This window comes from Delphinapterus leucas, chromosome 16 (genome assembly GCF_059928025.1).
Source record: "Delphinapterus leucas isolate spDelLeu-1000000601 "Yukka" chromosome 16, BTC_Dleu_Yukka2, whole genome shotgun sequence".
Taxonomy (NCBI): Eukaryota; Metazoa; Chordata; class Mammalia; order Artiodactyla; family Monodontidae; genus Delphinapterus; species Delphinapterus leucas.
This window is the reverse complement of record NC_143144.1, coordinates 71,275,394-71,298,523: the sequence shown is the minus strand read 5'-3', so window position 1 is coordinate 71,298,523 and position 23,130 is coordinate 71,275,394. Positions and strand designations below refer to the sequence as shown.

Sequence of the window (23,130 nt, the reverse complement as noted above, 5' to 3'; positions counted from 1 at the left end):
TCTACAAACAATAAATGTTGGAGAGAGTGTGGAGAAAAGGGAACCCTCCAACACTGCTGGTGGGAATGTAAATTGGTACAGCCACTAAGGAAAACAGTATGGAGGTTCCTTAAAAAAACTAAAAACAGAGCTACCATATGATCCAGCAATCCCACTCCTGGGCATATTTCAGGAGAAAACCATGGTTCGGAAGGATACATGCTCCCCAATGTTCATTGCAGTGCTGTTTACAATAGCCAAGACATGGAAACAACCTAAATGTCCATTGACAGAGGAATGAATAAAGATGATGTGATATGCACAATGGAATGGTACTCTGCCATAAAAGAATGAAATAATGCCATCTGTAGCAACATGGATGGACTTAGAGATTATCATACTAAGTAAGTAAGTCAGACTGCGGACGTGCCCCACGGTGTGCAAAAGAAGATTTCCTGCTGGAGGGGCCCCTGTAGAGGGGCTGAAAGTCGACTGGGCTCGGGAGAGTGCAAAGACCCGAGGCTACTCTCCAGGAGAAGCACTCCAGGAACCCCGCAGTGGTTTCCTGGGAAGCATTGAGACACCCCGCAGCTGTTGGGAGGAACAGCACACCCAAGGATGCAACTACATTGGCTCCCGGCTGTTCCTTTTGAATACGCCAAGCACGCTCCTCGGAGCCATCACCTGGACCATCCTTCTCCAGCAAGGACAGAAACCTCTCCTTGACTTTCATCACACTGCTGGTCACCTGGCACCTTATCAGCGATGCCTTCCCCGACCACGCTACAAAACAGGAGCAGCCTGCATCCCTGCACTCCTAACCCCTAGCACACTGATGTTTTCTCAAATATATTTTTCTTCTCTCTTTTTTTATACTTATCACTAACAGAATTATTTTATATTTACTCATTGGCATGTTATCTACCTCCCCACCCCCTCTTCCCCACCAGCAATAGAATTTAAGCTTCAATGCAAGGATCTTGTTTTCTCTAGTCAGTGAACTCCTAGGTAGTTAAGTCAGTCAGACAAAAACAAATATATGATATCAGTTATTTGGAAGTGGAAATGATGATACAAATGAACTTACACATAAAACAGAAACAGACTCAGACGTGGAAAACAAACTTATGGTTACTAAAGGGGAAAGGTGGGGATAGGGATAAATTGGGAATGACATATACACACTATTTAAAATAGATAACCAGACATCTACACGTGGAACAATGCCTACACAACACCTACTGAACGCTGGCAGAAGACCTCAGACCTCCCAAAAGGCAAGAAACCCCCCACGTACCTGGGTAGGGCAAAAGAAAAAAGAATAAACAGAGACAAAAGAATAGGGACGGGACCTGCGCCAGTGGGAGGGAGCTGTGAAGGAGGAAAGGTTTCCACACACTAGGAAGCCCCTTCGCGGGTGGAGACTGTGGGTGGCGGAGGAGGAAAGCTTCGGAGCCGCGGAAGAGAGCGCAGCCACAGGGGTGCGGAGGGCAAAGCGGAGAGATTCCTGCACAGAGGATCTGTGCCGACCGGCACTCACCAGCCCGAGAGGCTTGTCTGCTCACCCGCCGGGGCGGGCGGGTCTGGGAGTTGAGGCTCGGGCTTTGGTCGGAGCGCCGGGAGAGGACTGGGGTTGGCAGCGTGAACACAGGCTGCAGGGGGTTAGTGCGCCACGGCTAGCTGGGAGGGAGTCCGGGGAAAAGTCTGGAACTGCCGAAAAGGCAAGAGACATTTTCTTCCCTCTTTGTTTCCTGGTGCACGAGGAGAGGGGATTAAGAGCGCTGCTTAAAGGAGCTCCAGAGACGGGCGCGAGCCGCGGCTAAAAGCGTGGACCCCAGAGATGTGCATGAGACGCTAAGGCTGCTGCTGCCGCCACCAAGAAGCCTGTGTGCGAGCATAGGTCACTCTCCACACCCCCCTTCCGCTGAGCCTGTGCAGCCCGCCACTGCCAGGGTCCCGGGATCCAGGGACAACTCCCCTGGGAGAACGCACAGCGCGCCTCAGGCTGGTGCAACGTCATGCCCACCTCTGCCGCCGCAGGCCCGCCCCACACTCTGTGCCCCCTCCCCACCCCGGCCTGAGTAAGCCAGAGCCTCCCAATCAGCGGCTCCTTTAACCCCATCCTGTCTGAGCAAAGAACAGACGCCCTCCGGCGACCTACACGCACAGGCGGGGCCAAATCCAAAGCTGAGCCCCTGGGAGCTGTGAGAACAAAGAAGAGAAACGGAAATCTCTCCCAGCAGCCGCAGAAGCAGCGGATTAAAGCTCCACAATCAACTTGATGTACCTGCATCTGTGGAATACATGAATAGACAACGGATCATCCCAAATTGAGGAGGTGGACTTTGAGAGCAAGATTTATGATTTTCTCCCCTTTTCCTCTTTTTGTGAGTGTGTATGTGTATGCTTCTGTGTGAGATTTTGTCTGTATACCTTTGCTTCCACCATTTGTCCTAGGGTTCTATCCGTCCGTTTTGGGGTTTTTTGCTTTTTATAAAAATTTTTTTTCTTTTTTTTCTCTTAATAATTATTTTTTTATTTTAACAACTTTATTATAGTTTATCTTATTTTATTTTATCTTCTTTCTTTTTTCCTTCCTTCCCTCCTCCCTCCCTCCCTCCTTCCTTCCTTCCTTCCTTCCTTCCTTTCTTTCTTCTACTAATTCATTCTTTCTACTTTTTCTCCCTTTTATTCTGAGCCGTGTGGATGAAAGGCTCTTGGTGCTACAGCCAGGTGTCAGTGCTGTGCCTCTGAGGTGGGAGAGCCAACTTCAGGACACTGGTCCACAAGAGACCTCCCAGCTCCACATAATATCAAACGGCGAAAATCTCCCAGAGATCTCCATCTCAACAACAGCACCCAGCTTCACTCAACAACCAGCAAGCTACAGTGCTGGACATCCTATGCCACACAACTAGCAAGACAGGAATACAACCCCACCCATTAGCACAGAGGCTGCCTAAAATCATAATAAGTCCACAGACACCCCAAAATACACCACCAGACGTGGACCTGCCCGCCGGAAAGACAAGATCCAGCCTCATCCACCACAACACAGGCACTAGTCCCCTCCACCAGGAAGCCTACACAACCCACTGAACCAATCTTAGCCACTGGGGACGCCAAAAACAACGGGAACTACGAACCTGCAGCCTGCAAAAAGGAGACCCCAAACACAGTAAGATAAGCAAAATGAGAAGACAGAAAAACACACAGCAGATGAAGGAGCAAGATAAAAACCCACCAGACCTAACAAATGAAAAGGAAATAGGCAGTCTACCTGAAAAAGAATTCAGAAGAATGACAGTAAAGATGATCCAGAATCTTGGAAATAGAATAGACAGAATGCAAGAAACATTTAACAAGGACCTAGAAGAACAAAAGATGAAACAAGCAACGATGAACAACACAATAAATGAAATTAAAAATACTCTAGATGGGGTCAATAGCAGAATAACTAAGGCAGAAGAACGGATAAGTGACCTGGGAGATAAAATAGTGGAAATAACTACTGCAGAGCAGAATAAAGAGAAAAGAATGAAAAGAACTGAGGACAGTCTCAGAGACCTCTGGGACAACATCAAACATACCAACATTCGAATTATAGGGGTTCCAGAAGAAGAAGAGAAAAAGAAAGGGACTGAGAAAATATTTGAAGAGATTATAGTTGAAAACTTCCCTAACATGGGAAAGGAAATAGTTAATCAAGTCCAGGAAGCACAGAGAGTCCCATACAGGATAAATCCAAGGAGAAATACGCCAAGACACATATTAATCAAACTGTCAGAAATTAAATACAAAGAAAACATATTAAAAGCAGCAAGGGAAAAACAACAAATAACACACAAGGGAATCCCCATAAGGTTAACAGCTGATCTCTCAGCAGAAACTCTGCAAGCCAGAAGTGAGTGGCAGGACATATTTAAAGTGATGAAGGAGAAAAATCTGCAACCAAGATTACTCTACCCAGCAAGGATCTCATTCAGATTTGATGGAAAAATTAAAACCTTTACAGACAAGCAAAAGCTGAGAGAGTTCAGCACCACCAAACCAGCTTTACAACTGCTAAAGGAACTTCTCTAGGCAAGAAACACAAGAGAAGGAAAAGACCTACAATAACGAACCCAAAACAATTAAAAAAATGGGAATAGGAACATATGTATCGATAATTACCTTAAATGTAAATGGACTAAATGCTCCCACCAAAAGACACAGATTGGCTGAATGGATACAAAAACAAGACCCATATATTTGCTGTCTACAAGAGACCCACTTCAGACCTAGAGACACATACAGACTGAAAGTAAGGGGATGGAGAAAGATATTTCATGCAAATGGAAACCAAAAGAAAGCTGGAGTAGCAATTCTCATATCAGACAAAATAGACTTTAAAATAAAGACTTTTAGAAGAGACAAAGAAGGACACTACATAATGATCAAGGGATCAATCCAAGAAGAAGATATAACAATTGTAAATATTTATGCACCCAACATAGGAGCACCTCAATACGTAAGGCAAATACTAACAGCCATAAAAGGGGAAATTGACAGTAACACATTCATAGTAGGGGACCTTAACACCCCACTTTCACCAATGGACAGATGATCCAAAATGAAAATAAATAAGGAAACACAAGCTTTAAATGATACATTAAACAAGATGGACTTAATTGATATTTATAGGACATTCCATACAAGAACAACAGAATGCACATTTTTCTCAAGTGCTCATGGAGCATTCTCCAGGATAGATATCTTGGGTCACAAATCAAGCCTTGGTAAATTTAAGAAAACTGAAATTGTATCAAGTATCTTTTCCGACCACAATGCTATGAGACTAGATATCAATTACAGGAAAAGATCTGTAAAAAATACAAACACATGGAGGCTAAACGATATACTACTAAATAACCAAGAGATCACTGAAGAAATCAAAGAGGAAATCAAAAAATACCTAGAAACAAATGACAATGGAGACACGACGACCCAAAATCTATGGGATGCAGCAAAAGCAGTTCTAAGAGGGAAGTTTATAGCAATACAATCCTACCTTAAGAAAAAGGAAACATCTCGAATAAACAACCTAACCTTGCACCTAAAGCAATTAGAGAAAGAAGAACAAAAAAACCCCAAAGTTAGCAGAAGGAAAGAAATCATAAAAATCAGATCAGAAATAAATGAAAAAGAAATGAAGGAAACGATAGCAAAGATCAATAAAACTAAAAGCTGGTTCTTTGAGAAGATAAACAAAATTGATCAACCATTAGCCAGACTCATCAAGAAAAAAAGGGAGAAGACTCAAATTAATAGGATTAGAAATGAAAAAGGAAAAGTAACAACTGACACTGCAGAAATAAAACAAATCATGAGAGATTACTACAAGCAACTCTATGCCAATAAAATGGACAACCTGGAAGAAATGGACAAATTCTTAGAAATGCACAACCTGCCAAGACTGAATCAGGAAGAAATAGAAAATATGAACAGACCAATCACAAGCACTGAAATTGAAACTGTGATTAAAAATCTTCCAACAAATAAAAGTCCAGGACCAGATGGCTTCACAGGTGAATTCTATCAAACATTTAGAGAAGAGCTAACACCTATCCTTCTCAAACTCTTCCAAAATATAGCAGAGGGAGGAACACTCCCAAACTCATTCTACGAGGCCACCATCACCCTGATACCAAAACCAGACAAGGATGTCACAAAGAAAGAAAACTACAGGCCAATATCACTGATAAACATGGATGCAAAAATCCTCAACAAAATACTAGCAAACAGAATCCAACAGCACATTAAAAGGATCATACACCATGATCACGTGGGGTTTATTCCAGGAATGCAAGGATTCTTCAATATATGCAAATCAATCAACGTGATATACCATATTAACAAATTGAAGGAGAAAAACCATATGATCATCTCAATAGATGCAGAGAAAGCTTTTGACAAAATTCAACACCCATTTATGATAAAAACCCTGCAGAAAGTAGGCATAGAGGGAACTTTCCTCAACAAAATAAAGGCCATATATGACAAAGCCACAGCCAACATCGTCCTCAATGGTGAAAAATTGATACCATTTCCACTAAGATCAGGAACAAGACAAGGTTGCCCACGCTCACCATACTTTTGGAAGTTTTATTCAACATAGTTTTGGAAGTTTTAGCCAGAGCAATTCAACATAGTTTATTCAACATAGTTTTGGAAGTTTTAGCCACAGCAATCAGAGAAGAAAAGGAAATAAAAGGAATCCAAATCAGAAAAGAAGTAAAGCTGTCACTGTTTGCAGATGACATGATAGTATACATAGAAAATCCTAAAGATGCTACCAGAAAACTACCAGAGCTAATCAATGAATTTAGTAAAGTAGCAGGATACAAAATTAATGCACAGAAATCTCTGGCATTCCTATACACTAATGATGAAAAATCTGAAAGTGAAATCAAGAAAACACTCCCATTTACCATTGCAACAAAAAGAATAAAATATCTAGGAATAAACCTACCTAAGGAGACAAAAGACCTGTATGCAGAAAATTATAAGACACTGATGAAAGAAATTAAAGATGATACAAATAGATGGAGAGATATACCATGTTCTTGGATTGAAAGAATCAACATTGTGAAAATGACTCTACCACCCAAAGCAATCTACAGATTCAATGCAATCCCTATCAAACTACCACTGGCATTTTTCACAGAACTAGAACAAAAACTTTCACAATTTGTATGGAAAGACAAAAGACCCCGAATAGCCAAAGCAATCTTGAGAACGAAAAACGGAGCTGGAGGATTCAGGCTCCCTGACTTCAGACTATACTACAGTAATCAAGACAGTATGGTACTGGCACAAAAAGAGAAATATAGATCAATGGAACAGGATAGAAAGCCCAGAGATAAACCCACACACATATGGTCACCTTATCTTTGATGAAGGAGGCAGGTATGTACAGTGGAGAAAGGACAGCCTCTTCAATAAGTGGTGCTGGGAAAACTGGACAGGTACATGTAGAAGTATGAGATTAGATCACTCCCTAACACCATACACAAAAATAAGCTCAAAATGGATTAAAGACCTAAATGGAAGGCCAGAAACTATCAAACTCTTAGAGGAAAACATAGGCAGAACACTCTATGACATAAATCACAGCAAGATCCTTTTTGACCCGCCTCCTAGAGAAATGGAAATAAAAACAAAAATAAACAAATGGGACCTAATGAAACTTAAAAGCTTTTGCACAGGAAAGGAAACCATAAACAAGATGAAAAGACAACCCTCAGAATGGGAGAAAATATTTGCAAATGAAGCAACTGACAAAGGATTAATCTCCAAAATTTATAAGCAGCTCATGCAGCTCAATAACAAAAACTCAAACAACCCAATCCAAAAATGGGCAGAAGACCTAAACAGACACTTCTCCAAAGAAGATATACAGACTGCCAACAAACACATGAAAGAATGCTCAACATCATTAATCTAAATCAGAGAAATGCAAATCAAAACTACAATGAGATATCATCTCACACCAGTCAGAATGGCCATCATCAAAAAATCTAGAAACAATAAATGCTGGAGAGGACGTGGAGAAAAGGGAACCCTCTTGCACTGTTGGTGGGAATGTAATTGATACAGCCACTGTGGAGAACAGTATGGAGGTTCCTTAAAAAACTACAAATAGAACTACCATATGACCCGGCAATCCCACTACTGGGCATATACCCTGAGAAAACCATAATTCAAAAAGAGTCATGTACCAAAATGTTCATTGCAGCTCTATTTACAATAGCCAGGAGATGGAAACAACCTAAGTGTCCATCATCAGATGAATGGATCAAGAAGATGTGGCACATATATACAATGGAATATTACTCAGCCATAAAAAGAAACGAAATTGAGCTCTTTGTAATGAGGTGGATAGACCTAGAGTCTGTCATACAGAGTGAAGTAAGTCAGAAAGGGAAAGACAAATACTGTATGCTAACACATATATATGGAATTTAAGAAAAAAAAATGTCATGAAGAACCTAGGGGTAAGACAGGAATAAACACACAGACCTACTAGAGAATGGACTTGAGGCTATGGGGAGGGGGAAGGGTAAGCTGTGACAAAGTGAGAGAGTGGCATGGACATATATCCACTACCAAACGTAAGGTAGATAGCTAGTGGGAAGCAGCCGCATAGCACAGGGAGATCAGCTCAGTGCTTTGTGACCACCTGGAGGGGTGGGATAGGGAGGGTGGGAGGGAGGGAGACGCAAGAGGGAAGAGATATGGGAACATATGTATATGTATACCTGATTCATTTTGTTATTAAAAAAGTAAAATAAAATAAAATAACCAACAAGGACCTACTGTATAGCATGGGAACTGTGCTCAGTATTCTGTAATAACCTAAATGAGAAAAGAATCTAAGAAAGAATAGATATATGTATAACTGAATCACTTTTCTGTACACCTGAAACTAACACAACATTGTAATTCAACTATGGTCCAATATAAAATAAAAATTTTAAGAAAAGTCACTGGGGGTCTCTGGGACCTGTAGGACACCCAGAGTTCCTGCTGTGTCCAGTGTGGGGAATCTGGCTTATTGAGAGCACTGGGGACCTACAGAGGCCCGAGGCCTATTAAAGGACCTCAGAGCCTTTGCAAGCGGAGGTGACGGCTGTACATGGCTGGGACCATGGACTTGAGTGGAACTTCAGATCCGCTGGGGCAAGAGGCAGCAGGGGGCAAAGAAGATCCAGAGATCAGAGTGGCAGGTGACAAATAAAGGCATCCCTCTGTGAGGGCTTATGAAGAACACTGTGTGTATGTACATGTATATACATGCATGTGTATAACACACATTTATATCCATGTAGCTGTATATGTGTATGTATATAAGACACATATATAAAATATTTATACATAGGGCTTCCCTGGTGGCGCAGTGGTTGAGAGTCCGCCTGCCGATGCAGGGGACACAGGTTCGTGCCCCGGTCCGGGAAGATCCCACAGGCCACGGAGCGGCTGGGCCCATGAGCCATGGCCGCTGAGCCTGCGCGTCTGGAGCCTGTGCTCCGCAACGGGAGAGGCCACAGCAGTGAGAGGCCCGTGTACCACAAAAAAAAAAAAAAAAAAATTTATACATAAAATATATGTATACACATATATGTATGTGCATATGCACACATCAGCTGACTTGTGAGTAAAATTATGACTCATTACATATATATATATATATTTATAGGATGTATATGTGTATGAGCACACAAACAGAAATGCATCATTTTTAAAGTGCTCTCAGTAACAGAGGACCACTTACTCTTTTTAGATCACAAAAATGAGGCTCCAAGAAGCATGGTGAATTCTCCTGGCTGTGTGGTCACCAGGGACAGAACTGGGAGAAGGACCCAGGGTTCTTCCTACCACCTCATGCTCTTAACCTGTCTCCACCTTCACTACCCCTTTCTCCCAGCTAACAGCCAGACACAGTAACAGCAAATCTTTTTTTTTTTTTAACTTGCATTTAAGTTTCCACCTGGGACATTATCATGTAATAAGGGGCAGCTTTGAGAAGGGAATTCTTATCACCCGCAGCGCTCCGCTGGGCTTTCGGAAGGCGGGCCACAGCCTCTCTCTCTGTGAGGTCAAGAGCAGGCCCAACCCTTCAAGGGACGATTCTGAGAGCAGCTAGCTTCATCCTAACCACGGCAGTATCTGATCATCTGATCGTACTTACTTGAAAACCATCCTCTTGATTCTTGCCTTCACTTCCTGTTGGGTTGAAAACGCATCCATGGGGAATTCCAGACGAGGGGCGGAACTGAACTGGATGGCTCCCACCTTGACCTGCAGTGGGAGACAGAGGGCCCTGGGGCCCGAGAGCAGGGTCAAGACACAAACATCCCTAAGCGGAAAGAAGGGACGAGAAAGGTTAACGACCCTGCCTCCTGCCCACTCACAAATACCAGTGCTGGTATTTCTCTCATGTCCTTAAAAGAAGGTTCCAAAGACTGAGAGGACAATCTGGAAGGAGACGGTCACATCTGCCCATACTCCACAATGACCACCACCAATTCGACCCCCATTCCGACAGCTCTCTTGGCGGAGCTGTGAGCTTTAGGGTCTCTGCTCACACTTACTGCTTCCCAGGCGTAAGCACTGTTTTAAGCCTTCTCAACTCTTTATTTCATTTAACCCACAGAGGTGCTATTCCTACCCACATTACTGCTGGAGAAACTAAAACAAAGAGGATACAGGTCTGGCCCAGGGCTAGTAAGACAGGAGCGCAGCCTTTGGACTTGGTGCCTCTGATCTTCACTAAGCCTGTTATGCCGATCACCTTCTCAGCCAGCACACGACTTCAGCTAAACTCCCAACCAGGGGTGTCACAGAAGCTATCCGCAGCCACCACACATCCATCCTTGGTTGGGGGACCCACCCTTCCAGGCCTCCTCCTGCCAAGCTAGGGAAAGGCCAGATCTCCAGGCCACAGTCAGACTGGGGGACAAGCAGCTCCCTAATCGGAGACGAGCGCTATTGGAGCTGAAGTATCGGAGGTTATGAGAGCCACTGGCGAGTCCTGATTTTGCATCCTCATTCAGGAGGCCATGGGAGAAAATCCAATGCCTTACAAAACTGGAGAAGGGAAACTGAGTAAAGTCATTCCCTGGATCCTTAAGATTAGTGTGTGTCAAGCAGAGAAGGGTTTAAACATTTAAGCTTCCTCTTGAGGGCCTAACCCCTGCACCTAGTCATTGGCTCTCTAAACTCCTGGAGAAACTACATTCTCAGTTACTTACTCTCACAATTAACCCCGATTCTGGCCAAGATTGCAAATGGGCCAAGTGATTCATATTTAAACAACAACACTGATTTTTTTCCTGCTCTGTGAGTTCCTTCACTGCTGATCCCTTAACAGGCCTGGCGCTTGGGAGCCGATCAAAGCACTTGGCCACACCAGGCCAGCTGCATCTGCTTCCAGGGAGCACAGCCCATTGGACCTTCCTCCCACAGGAAGTTCTGAGGAGGAGCTGTTGGGAATCTTAAATAGGAAGAAATTTACGTCTTGGGTGGGCATGTGAGGGAGAGGGACACCGGAAAGCAGAGTAGTAGAGAACCTCAGGAAGGAGTTTCTGAAAGGCGACCCGTTTAAAATCTCCCTTGAATTTAGCATGTGATAAAGGGAGCATCTCAAACCACTGGGAAAAGATGGTACAGTCAGTAAGTGATATTGGGACAACTGGATAGCCATCTGCAAAAGAATAAAGGATAAATTGCAAATGGATTCAAGATTGAAATGTCAAAAATGTAACCATAAAAGTTCTAGAAAACTTGGGAGAATTCCTTCGTAACTTCAAAGTAGAAAAGACTTGCAATCCAGCATTCGTAAAGGAAAACTGATAAATCTGACTACGTGAAGAAAACTTCTACAGGGCAAAACATACCATAACACAACCAAAAAATGAACACAAAATGAAGTTATTTGCAACTCACGTCAGAGACAAAGGGTTAGTTTCCCCAATATATAGAGAGTGTCTAGGAATTGATATGTGTAAAGACCAACAATCCAACAGAAAAATGGGCCAAGGCTATGAATAGAGATCACAGAACAGGAAATACAAAACGGCTCTTTAATAAGAAAAGATGCTTGATCGTGTTGCACTGAGATGTAGCAAAAAGCCAGATAACAATGTTTGCAGGGGGAAACCAGTATTTTCAAACAGTGCTATAAGAACATAAATGTTATGGCATCCATAGAGAGAAATTTGTCAATATTTATTGAAAATTACTAATGCATGGGGCTATCGGGAATTTATCCTACAGCTATATACTTTTACATGTGTGAAATGACATATTTACAAGCTCACAATATATTTGTAATAGTGGATGTCCATCAATAAGGGTTGGTTAACTAAACCTCGGTAAATCCTTACAATGGAACATAAATCAGCTATAAAAAATGATATAGTGTATATGCCTATATTAAGACCTATATTACCTATCTACCTAGATATGGAAAGACTTCCAAGATAATGTGAAGAGAAAAAGGCAAGGGATAAAACTGTGTGTATAGCATGCTACCCTTTGTGTTAAAAGGGCAAAAATTAGAATATATATTCATATTGCTTATATTTGCATGAAGCGATTCTGTAAGGACGCTCAAGACAGCAGGGGGACGGGGCTGGGCAAATAGAAAATGTGTGACTGGGAGGGATATTTTTCATTGAATGTCTTTTTTTTTTGGAACCATGCGAATGAATGAATTCGTTTAAAAACTCCCTTGAGACCAACAGCTGGGTGTATTTATTTAAATTAAACAGGAAGGAGCCAACTTCAAAACTAAACAAGATGGAAATGGCTTGAGCCTGTAGTCAAGGCATTTAATTTAAGTGGTGGTTTGGGAGCAAAATAGTTACCTTTTATCTTCAGTTTACTGTATGCTCAGAAGCAAGCCCGCCCAGATTTCTCACCACACTGCAATCACTCTGCTGCAATCATTATATTAGAGCCAGGAAGTGAACTTCTCAGCTTAAGGATTGAGAGGAAGACTTTTTAAACACCTTAAATCCAAAACAGAGCCTCCACAAAAAGCCTTAATTTATAACTACTTAAAAATTTCTTCCTGGAAAGTAAAATTAGGTGCAAATCAAATCCCTTGTACATGGAGATAAGACGATGACACCAAAATGCAGCAGCAAACACACAAAACCTGAAGCCACAAGTCAGACTGAAGCACCTGAAATCACCCTAATGCAAAAACCCTTCGCTAGCAATTCCATCGAGTCTGAGCAGCTTGGAGGTGGAGGTTCTCGTTTGCTCGTGAAATAGACACCCAACTCCTTTGCTCAACAGGTCTTGCTGTGAGAAAGTTTTCTCAGGACAAGCCAAATACAGTTCCCTCAACACCCAGGCTATGTCCTCTTAATAAAAGAGAGCTGCTAGGCACCCTCTTTCCCATGAAAATGATAATCAGGTTCCCTCACATGGAAAAGTCCAGGCCTCTCAATGTTCTGTCTCCTTGCTGTGGGCACCGTCTGGTTTGCCAATATCTAACCTAAAAAATGCCACATTCTAGACATGGTTTGGCAACATTGAGATTAAATTCCCTGAAATCTGGGGACCTGTGTGTTGAGATAGTTGCTCCCAACAGCACCGTCCATCAAGTTTTTCTGTCATAGTTTTCTCACCCTCTCTTTGAGGATGCTGAATTCCATCAGCACCCACCACTTCCGCATACACAGATACACATACACACACCACCATGTTGCCTGCTGTCCACGTGCTACGTGGTTGTGACAGCAGAATGTGAAGTCCTGGGCTGAGAGTCAAGAGCACCAGTTCTTCCAAGCTTAGCTCTCTTCTGAGATTGCTGTGTGACCCTAGGCAGTCACTTAGCCTCTCTGAGCCTGTTTCTTCAGTTGTAAAACATTCTCTAATAATCCATACAACTCTTCCCTTCCAACCTGCCACCCGCTGGGGTCTCCAGGCCACCCATTTCAGGACATATTATATCCATGCCAAGGTCAACAGTGTTTGATCTTTATGGCTCTTCCTCCATGAAAAAATTAGTGAAACTTCATAGAGAATCACTTCCTTTCAAAATCAGGGCCCTGTGTGTAGGAGGGCAGAGATTCAGCTGCCCTTGGCCCTGACCCTCTGAGGGTCTGTGATGGGTTGACTACACAGTTGGAACTTCCAGGCTGTTCATGCCTCGATGGAATGATGTCAGCTATAACCATGCAAGACAGCCTGAGGTCCAGGGTAATGTGCTCACTCTCCATAAATGACATGTCATTCTGGAGAAAATCTGGCCCTCGTTAAAAGCCATTATTTTGCTCCTAAATCCTAGAGGTTTTTCTAGGATTAACCCAGGAATGCCATCTTGGAAAACCACTTTCTTCCCCGACCTGTATGTGACTAGCCCCTAATTCAAGTAATTATAGCTTTCCAGACCAAAATGCCCTCCTTAAATTTACTTGATTTTTGAGTCAGTTCACGTGGTTCAAAATCCATAAAGTATAAAGACGTCTATACCGATGGGCCTCCCTCTGGACTTGTGCTCCATCTGCTCAGTTCCCACCCTCTCCCTCAATGGGAAACCGCTGCTCTTAGCCTCTTACAAATCCCTCCAGAGTTTCTTCATGCACATACAGACGAACACAAACACAGACTCTTTTCATCTCCATTTTTCATAAAAGGTAACACATTATACATACCATTTGCACCTTTTTTTTTTTTTTTTTTGTGGTACCCGGGCCTCTCACTGTTGTGGCCTCCCCCGTTGCGGAGCACAGGCTCCGGACCTGCAGGCTCAGCGGCCATGGCTCACGGGCCCAGCTGCTCCACGGCACGTGGGATCCTCCCGGACCGGGGCACGAACCCGTGTCCCCTGCATCGGCAGGCGGACTCTCAACCACTGCACCACCAGGGAAGCCCTGCACCTTATTTTTATACTCAATTTGTTTTGGTGTCTTTCCACATCAGCGATTTTCCTCATTTACTTTCTAAAGCTGCCCTGTGTTTCATTATACGAAGACACCATAATAGATTTACCTGTCCCCTGTGAGCAGGCCTTTGGGTTGCCTGAAATCTTTTACAATTACAAACAACACTGCAATGAATAACTTCATGTGTGCATTATTTTGCACCTGTGGGAGTACCTGTAGAATAAAATACTGAGTCAAAGGGCCCCAGCCTCTGTAATTTTGGTAGACACTGTTATTACAGATTCCTCTAGAGAGAGGCTGCACATGCCCGCCAGCAGTGCATGGGAACACCGGTTTCCTACAGACTTGCCAATGGAGCATGACACCAAACTTTGGAGTTTTGCTAATCTAGTTAAGCGAAAAATGGTATATCGGTCAGAGATTTGCTATTACATTGAGTGAGGTTGGGCATCTTTTCCTATGTCAAAGGGCCATCTACGTTTCATTTTCTGGGAACTATCTGTGTTCACTGCCTGTTTTTCTGTTGAGTTGTTCCAAAATGCCCCTTTAGCAACAAGAGCCACAGCTAGCGCACTGCTGACATTTAAGACTTGCTATTTGAAACAAGGAAGAACAAGAAATGAAGATACTGGCTGGATTGATTAGGCAGGAGCTGTTCCTTTCAAGTGAACAGAGAGGGCAGGAGCTGTGTTTCATATTACGACTCTAGTCTTCAGAGGCAGTTACAGTTTTTGTCTGCCAGCATGCTTTCTTTTTCCCACTGTTCTGCAAACACAACCTGTCTTTCTAGTGGGAAATCCAAGTGTTCATCCCCACTGCAAGAATGAGGATAAGCACATGACTCAGGTTTGGCCAGACAAGCTCTTCCCTTTGACTTCTGTGATTGGTCAAGGGATTGTCATGTGACCTATGCCCGTCCAATCAGAGCCCTCCTTGGGACTGCTGCCAGCTCTACACGTAAGAAGTCTACTTTCCTTTTCCTGGGGTGACTACCTTGAGGGACAATGTAGGGCAACTTTGCTATGTAAGGAAAACCTGCCTGGGAAGGAAGCCAACAGAGGGAAGCAAAATGAAGAGGAGGAGAAAAAGAGAGGGATTGAGTCCCCGGATCCCACTGTGCCTAGAACCAGGATTCACCTCCTTAGTCTTCCTGGTTCCACAAGCCAGTAAATGCCCTCTTCTGCTTAAGACAGAATTTCTGTCACTTGCAGCCAAAGACGCCCTCATACAAAGACAACGAGACTTGCACTCACCCTCCTGGGGTTGATGTCCAGAGCATCACAGACCGTGACGGCAAAGTGCTTGGACCTTTCAAAGCTCCCTTTCCCAATGCTGTGAGAGCCATCGATCAGAAACAGGACGTCCGCCACAGCCGAGCACCACATCACTAGGGGAGAGGGGGACAGAATGGGTGACAATCATCTTCCCTACAGTCTGGTCCCCAAAAGATCTTACTCCCAAAGCAGAGTGGAGGCGGAAACAACCTTGTGGTGGGTCAAGCTCCTCTAAGCCCAATGGGGGAAATAACACTGGAGAAACTCTGGGCCAGAGGCAGCCCTCCTCTGCAGCAGGGAGCACCCACCTACCATGAGCACAACTCATGAAAGTCTGTATAATAATGGAGGAGTCTAATTCAACAACACTAACTGAGCCGTATGAGAGGAGGGGCTACTGGGCCAGTGAGGGACACCCAAGAGCCTTGGTTCCTGCCCTCAGGGGTCACAATCTTGTCTGGGACACAGCCAGGCACCCTGGTTCATATGACTGCATTACCAAAGAGTCTACGTAATGATAACCAGCACTGACTGCATCTTTCCTATATGCCGGGTGCTGCTTTAAACACTTTATATGTACTAATTTATTTAATTCTCATAACCACCTTGAGATATACTATTTCTTTATTTTTCAACAGTTATATTGAGATAATATTCACATACCATACCAGTCACCCATTTAAAGTATACACTTCAATGGTTTTTAGTATATTCACAGATGTATTTATCACCATCACAATCAATTTTAGAACATTTTCCATCTCCTCAAAAGGAAACCCTGTACTCTTTAGCTATCAGCTCTCTAGCCCCCTACCCCCACCCCTAAACAGATTTACAATCTGCATTCCCATTGGAGAGATAAGGAGAGCAGGGCACAGGGAAATTCAGGAATTTCCTAAGGCCAAAGTACCAGAAAGTGGTGGAGCCGGGAATCAAACTGAGGCTGTCCACAGGTGTGGCTCCAGAGTCCACACCCTATCACCTCACCAGGAAGATGCAAGAGAGAAGAAGTCAGAGAAGCACCAGTGAGAAGGCGCCACCTGGTAGCAGCGTGCAAGGGGGATTTCACCAGAGAGGGAGGGAAGGGACTGCAGGGTCCCGAGGAGTGGGCGGGTGTGGCTTGAGCATGTGGAGGGGATGACGAGCAGGGAGGAAGAGAAGGAATATGGCAGCAGACGAGGCTGGTTGCGTAGATGGTGGTCACACAACAGAAGACCTTGAAGCACGGGCCAAGAAATTCGGCAACAGGGATCTTCCTAGGGTTTTTAACCGGGAGAGGAACTTGGTCAGGCCCCTGTTTGGGGAAAATAACTCTGGCCACAGCACGAAAGAAGACAGGAGTGGGGCAGAAACTGTCCGGAGTAACATGGCTTCTCTCGAGTCCATCACACAGAGGCTGAAGTAGGTGTTTGGAGGGTTAAGTAAAACGTGGGCTTACTTTTGCTGGCGACTGAAATCTTCCCAATGGTCTGCTTGCTCACATGGACTTCCTGAAGAGGGAGGGATGGGGGCACTAGGAGAGAAAACACCAGAAGCAGTCATTACAAGGTAGAGAGGGGAGGAGTCTTAGTCTCCACGTTATATGACCAGAACAAACGGGTCACAAGAGAGAAAACAGGAATGTGAAAGAGTTTAATGATATTGTATCTTAAAAATTACCAGATGGATAACATAAATAATTCCCTCCGCCCCCACCAATTGCCCCACTTCTATCAGGTATCTTTGCATTTAAATTTGGGTATTTTGAAGAGAAAAATTTAAAAGATATATGGGGGGATATAGAGAGCCTGTGATTCTGATGAGTTTCGTCCCTGGGTAGGCATAATAACTGAGTGCCCCTCTGGGGTGTAGCATCTTGCCATAAACATTAACCTTGGATATGAACAGACAATTCATAGAACAAAGAGAATTCATAGAAAAGCACAAGGAAAATTTTCAAACAGGTGACAAAACACTTTAACGCAAACAGTGGGATACCCTTTTATATGTGAAATTTAGACGATCAAGTTTTAAATTTAAATGTAACTGGGGAAAGATTAAATCAGGAAAAGCTTTTCCAGTGGTGACACTGTAAATTGGTACAACCCTTTTGGAAAACAATTTAGCCAAATGAATTAAGAGCCATCAAAGTGCTTAGGCTCCATAGTATCGCACCTGGGAATTGATCCAAAGGAAAAACAACTTTAGAGAAGGGAAAATGTGCACCAAGACACTCCCTTCAATGTTACTTGTTTCAGAGGAATGATGGCGATAACAAATATCCAAAGAGATAGAACCCTCAGTAAACACTGATACATTCATTCAATGCAATTAATATGAACAAGTGCTAAAAAGTTTTGGGGTAGAAAGTTTGTGGATACATTTTTTTTCTTCTATGTGATACCCAGTAAAATTGTAATAATGGCATATGAGCAGCCAACAATTTTCAAAATAAACTTTGAGGGCAGGTAACAAGCCAGGTGCTGAACAGCAAGCCAACCCCGATGAAAGTTGTGAAGATGGGCTTCCCTGGTGGCGCAGTGGTTGAGAGTCCGCCTGCCAATGGAGGGGACACGGGTTCGTGCCCCGGTCCGGGAAGATCCCACATGCCGCAGAGCGGCTGGGCCCGTGAGCCATGGCCCCTGAGCCTGCTTGTCTGGAGCCTGTGCTCCGCAACGGGAGAGGCCACAGCAGTGAGAGGCCCACGTACTGCAAAAAAAAAAAAAAAAAAAAGAAAGAAAGAAAGTTCTGAAGACGGTGAGCAGTGAGGTGCCACTTGGAGGGATTATTTGAAAAGCCAACTGTGCATGGTCACTGTCAGAAGAAGCAGACATGTAGATGCTTATAAATGTCCATGTCCGCTGGATAAGCACAGTGGGCACAAAGTGAGGGTGAGCAAAGCCCAGGAGCCGGACAGGCCAGGAATGGGGCAGATGAAGGAATGTGAGATGGGGTGGGGGGGACTGCCGAGGAAAGAGGTAAAGGAGAGGGAGCCAGGCGGGGGTGGGTGTAGGGTAGCAATCACACAACACAGGGAAGCTGGGCTCAGGGGGATTTGCCCCTGCCAGGAAGGTGACCAGGAGGAGGACACCAAAAACTGATGTCAGGTTCTGGGGGGCATGCTTCTTGTTGGCAGCACCCCCTGGAGCTCATTAGGCCAGGGGTCCCCAACCCCTGGGCCATGGACCAGTGCTGGTCCATGACCAGTTAGGAACTGGACTGCACAGCGGGAGGTGAGCAGCAGGCAGGCAAGTGAGCGAAGCTTCATCTGTATTTAGAGCCGCTCCCCATTGCTCGCGTTACCGCCTGAGCTCCGCCTCCTGTCAGCATTATGGTGAGTTGTATAATTATTTCATTATATATTACAATGTAATAATAATAGAAATAAAGTGCATAATAAATGTAATGCTCTTGAATCACCCCGAAACCATCCCCCTCCATGTGGGTCCGTGGAAAAACTGTCTTCCACAAAACCAGTCTCTGGAGCCAAAAAGGTTGGGGACCACTGCATTAAGCACCTACCCCCTTGGCTGGTCCCAGCTCCACCTTCTGTGGCTCCTCTACATTCACTAGTCCCTGAAAAACAAACTAAACCAGCGTCTACTTCTCCCCCGACCGTATCTGAGTTCCTGCTCACCTGATATGCCCTCCCCTTAATCTCTACTCGAGTAGAAGATGGTTCTAGGCCAAAATGCTGAACCAGCCATTAGCTCCACAGTCAAAAGCTGTCAGGCCAAAATGCTGAACCAGCCATTAGCTCCACAGTCAAAAGCTGTCAGACAAGTAAGTAGATGTCATGAAGTCCAAGAAAGTCCGCCACTGCCATTTTGCCACCAGAGGGAGAAACAAGACATAAACTACAATACAGATGGTAGACTGAATTAAAGAAAAAAAAATCCTCCACTTCCATAAAACACACGGCAGATGCTGGGACAGAAGCAGAGGCAACACTTACCCCCAAACTCCAAAAACAAAAGATCACAAAAATCACTCAGTAATTCAGCAAATTGGTCCTCCAGAAAATGGAGGCTTTCTGCGTCAGTGCACTCGACATCATCAAGATCTTGTCAACTTGGGGGGGGCTCCTGCTGCAGCCCATCCCGTGATGCAGTGCAGCTCCCATGAGCCCTGCACCCCCGGAAGTTCTCCGAGGGCAGGAACACCTCCACCTGTCCTCCACAGAGCCCAGCCCAGCTCTCTGCACACAGTTTGGCCAAATGAATTAAGAACTATAAAAATGCTCACATCCTTTGACCCTGTAGTCAAAGCCAGTAGGCACTAAGCTTTCCTGAATGAGCCCATGAATTACTGGCAAAGGGTCCAGGAGCTAAGGAATCCATCTTACCAGCAAATTCTCCAGCTGGAGACAGACCAGCCATCCCCCCGGATGGGAGGGAGGAGGCGCCCCGTGACCAGAGGCCGCTCACTACAGATGTGACTCAGCTAATGTAACTCCGCACCATGTGCCCAGCTGTCCTGGCGGGTGCCAGGCTTCAGGTGAGGCGTCCTTCAGGGGAGCGGGTACCGGGGTGATGTCCCCACTGCCCCTGTGAAACTACCTCAGGACTCTGCAGAAGTCCCCCTTGGAACAGGGAGCTGATGAACGTGTGACTGTTGCTTCCTCTCCCAACCAAGTCAGCCCACACCTCTGAGGACCACCTACCTGGGGAGGGCGGGGGCAATGGGTGGTGCTAAGAAGCTGGATGGGGAGGGGATGGAGTGGGTGGTGGGTTTTCATCTCAGCCCTGCTACTGATAGCTGTGCAGCCCCAGGCAAATCACAGAACCTCTCTGGGCCTCCCCTGCCTCATCTGTACAACCTAGGGGTGGTCAGATCAAGTGCCCTGTAAACTGGACAGGCTACAGAGGGTAAAGTTCCACGATGAGCTAGAACAGAACCTTTACTGTGCCTGGGCCCCCAGGGACCGCATTCGGGCCCTGTCCCCAAACACACCTCATCTCTCCCCAGTTCCTTGGCCATGAAGCTACTGTGTTACATTCAGCACCTACATGGCTTCAAGAGAGGGGATAGGCAGGCTGGGCAAGCACACCCTTCTTCCAGCCTCTCTTATCTCCCTGAGGCTCCGGAGAACAGGCAGGTGGTGACAGCAGCCAACGAGCAGAGAGTGTACCGCTACTCACAGAAACACAGAGCAGGGAAGAACTGGAAGAGAGCCTCAGAGACCGCAAGAGGACCCTGGGCTAGCCTCAGCCAGCCACCCAGCCCACTGGTTCTTACTCGTTGGGCGACAATCCACAAAACACACTATTCCTTTCTACCATCTCATATTTCAAAGGGGCTAGAACTTGGGAGGGCCAAAGTGGGAAGTAAACAGAAAACGGATTTGCTCCATTATTCATTCATTAATCTGCTTCTTGAGCACCTACTATGTGCCAAGCTCAGTGCTGGGAGCCAAGATCACACAGTAAGTGGTGAAGGAAGAATAGGCAGAGTCTCTTTCTCATGGAGCTTATGTCCAGTGGAGAAGATGGACATCATTTTTTAAAAATTCACACAGAAATAAACTCATATCTGTGTTAAGTGCTACACAGCAGAGGAACTCAACACTACAGGAGGTTTTAATAGGGGGATCTGACCTGATCTGGGGGTCCAGGAGGAACTGTGTTGGGTGCTGGAAGATGCATAGGAGTTGACCAGAAGAGCAGTGTTGGGGTGAGGCGATGATCCAGGCAGAGAGGCCACCATAACTGAGAACCCCTAAGGTGGGAGGGAGCAAGGGTGCCGGGCAGGCCTGGAAGGAGTGTGGGCTGCAACACAAAGGGTGGACAGAGGGGGCTCCAGAGGGGACACCAGGTGGCACGGGATCAGATCAGGCAGGGCCTCTTTTTTTTTTTAATTTCTTTTTTTGATGTGGACCATTTTTTGAAGTCTTTATTGAATTTGTTACAATATTGATTCCTTTTTTTTCTTTTTTTTTTTTTTTTGCGTTACGTGGGCCTCTCCCTGCTGTGGCCTCTCCCGTTGCGGAGCACAGGCTCCGGACGCGCAGGCTCAGCGGCCATGGCTCGCGGGCCCAGCCGCTCCGCGGCATGTGGGATCTTCCCGGACCGGGGCACGAACCCGTGTCCCCTGCATCGTCAGGCGGACTCTCAACCACTGCGCCACCAGGGAAGCCCTTTTTTTTTTTTTTTTTTTTTTTTTTTTTTATGTTTTGTTTTTTTGTCCCCAGGGCATGTGGGATCTTAGCTCCCAGATCAGGGATCGAACCCGCACCCCCTGCATTGCAAGTTGAAGTCTTAACCACTGGACCGCCAGGAAGTCCCAGGCAGGGCCTCTTAAGAGCAACAGGACATCACTTAAAAGTTTCAGGTAGGAGATGGGAGTGGAGAGGGGCCCAGACATGATTAGATTTGCATTTTGAAATGGCTGATGTGTGAAAAACAGGATGGCTGGGAACCAGGTGAACCCAAGGAGACCAGTCAGGAGGCTACTGCAGTGGTCCAAACACCAGATGATGGGGCTTAGAGTAGGCAGGTGGCCGTGGAGTGGAGAAACACAAATGCACTAGAGAACTTTAGAAGTTAAAATCAACAGGATGTGAGGCAAATCAAACCCCTCAACACCTTAACCCTCGCCCCACAACCAAGAACACTTACCTTCAGCAAACAGGAAAATGCAGATGGCTTCCAGCAACAGGAAAGAGGGCATGTTGATATAACTATAGGGCCAGGACAAGAAAATAAAGCATCAGCAATCAGCTCTGTGAGCTCCTCAAGTCACACCTCCAAACAAGACCACATCGGCTCGGCCTCTCCCAGGGCACAGATATGACCCTAGAGGCTGCTCCTTGCCATGACAACTACAGTAGCCTGGAGAAGACTCAAATCCCCAAAAGCCAGGGAAGACTACTCCAGTGACTCTGATTTTAAAGGACAGTCTAACATCTTCCCCAGACACCTAGCTCCAAAGCCCCCATCTCCTTCACAGACTCTGGCAAGGTGCCCTGTGTCCAGAGTTAAGAGACCCCGGGCCCTGCTCAGCCTCGGCCCCGACCAGCCATGGGACCCTGGGGAAAGCCCCTCCCTCTTAGCAGCTCCACTTCTTCACAAGGAGTTAGATTCTGATAGATTGAAGATTTGATTTCAAAGTCTTCATTTTCTGAAACCGAGCAAGGTCTCCCAGCCCGCACTTTCTAAATTACTTAAAAACAGTAACATGGCGGAGGAAGCAACAAAAGTATTTCTGTAAAGTTTTTTTGTTGCCTAATGCTTATAGTATGGGTAAAATTCAGTTCCATGGAGCCTGATTACTTATCGATTTTTGAAGGAGATATTAAGGATGGGAAGTGAGAGCTTTTCTTGGGAAACCATAGACCGTAACTTTGATTCCATATGGGCACATATCTGAGGTTTACTTCTAATTTTAGCTGTGAGGCCTGGAAATGCAATATTATCATTTCAATCACAAAGATATGATGCACAATTCAGACAGACTTA

General features: G+C 45.2%; 1 protein-coding gene across 1 annotated transcript in view; it reads right to left on the bottom strand.

The window, feature by feature from the left end:
- VWA2 (von Willebrand factor A domain containing 2) overlaps positions 1 to 22,348 on the bottom strand; it is a 48,947-nt gene extending 26,599 nt beyond the window's left edge. Inside the window, 4 exon segments of the mRNA XM_022568703.3 lie at positions 9,710 to 9,819; positions 15,674 to 15,807; positions 17,133 to 17,207; positions 22,291 to 22,348. Of these exon segments, the coding sequence (XP_022424411.2) occupies positions 9,710 to 9,819; positions 15,674 to 15,807; positions 17,133 to 17,207; positions 22,291 to 22,342 (371 nt within the window). The 5' untranslated portion in view covers positions 22,343 to 22,348.
- Positions 22,349 to 23,130: the final 782 nt, after the last annotated feature.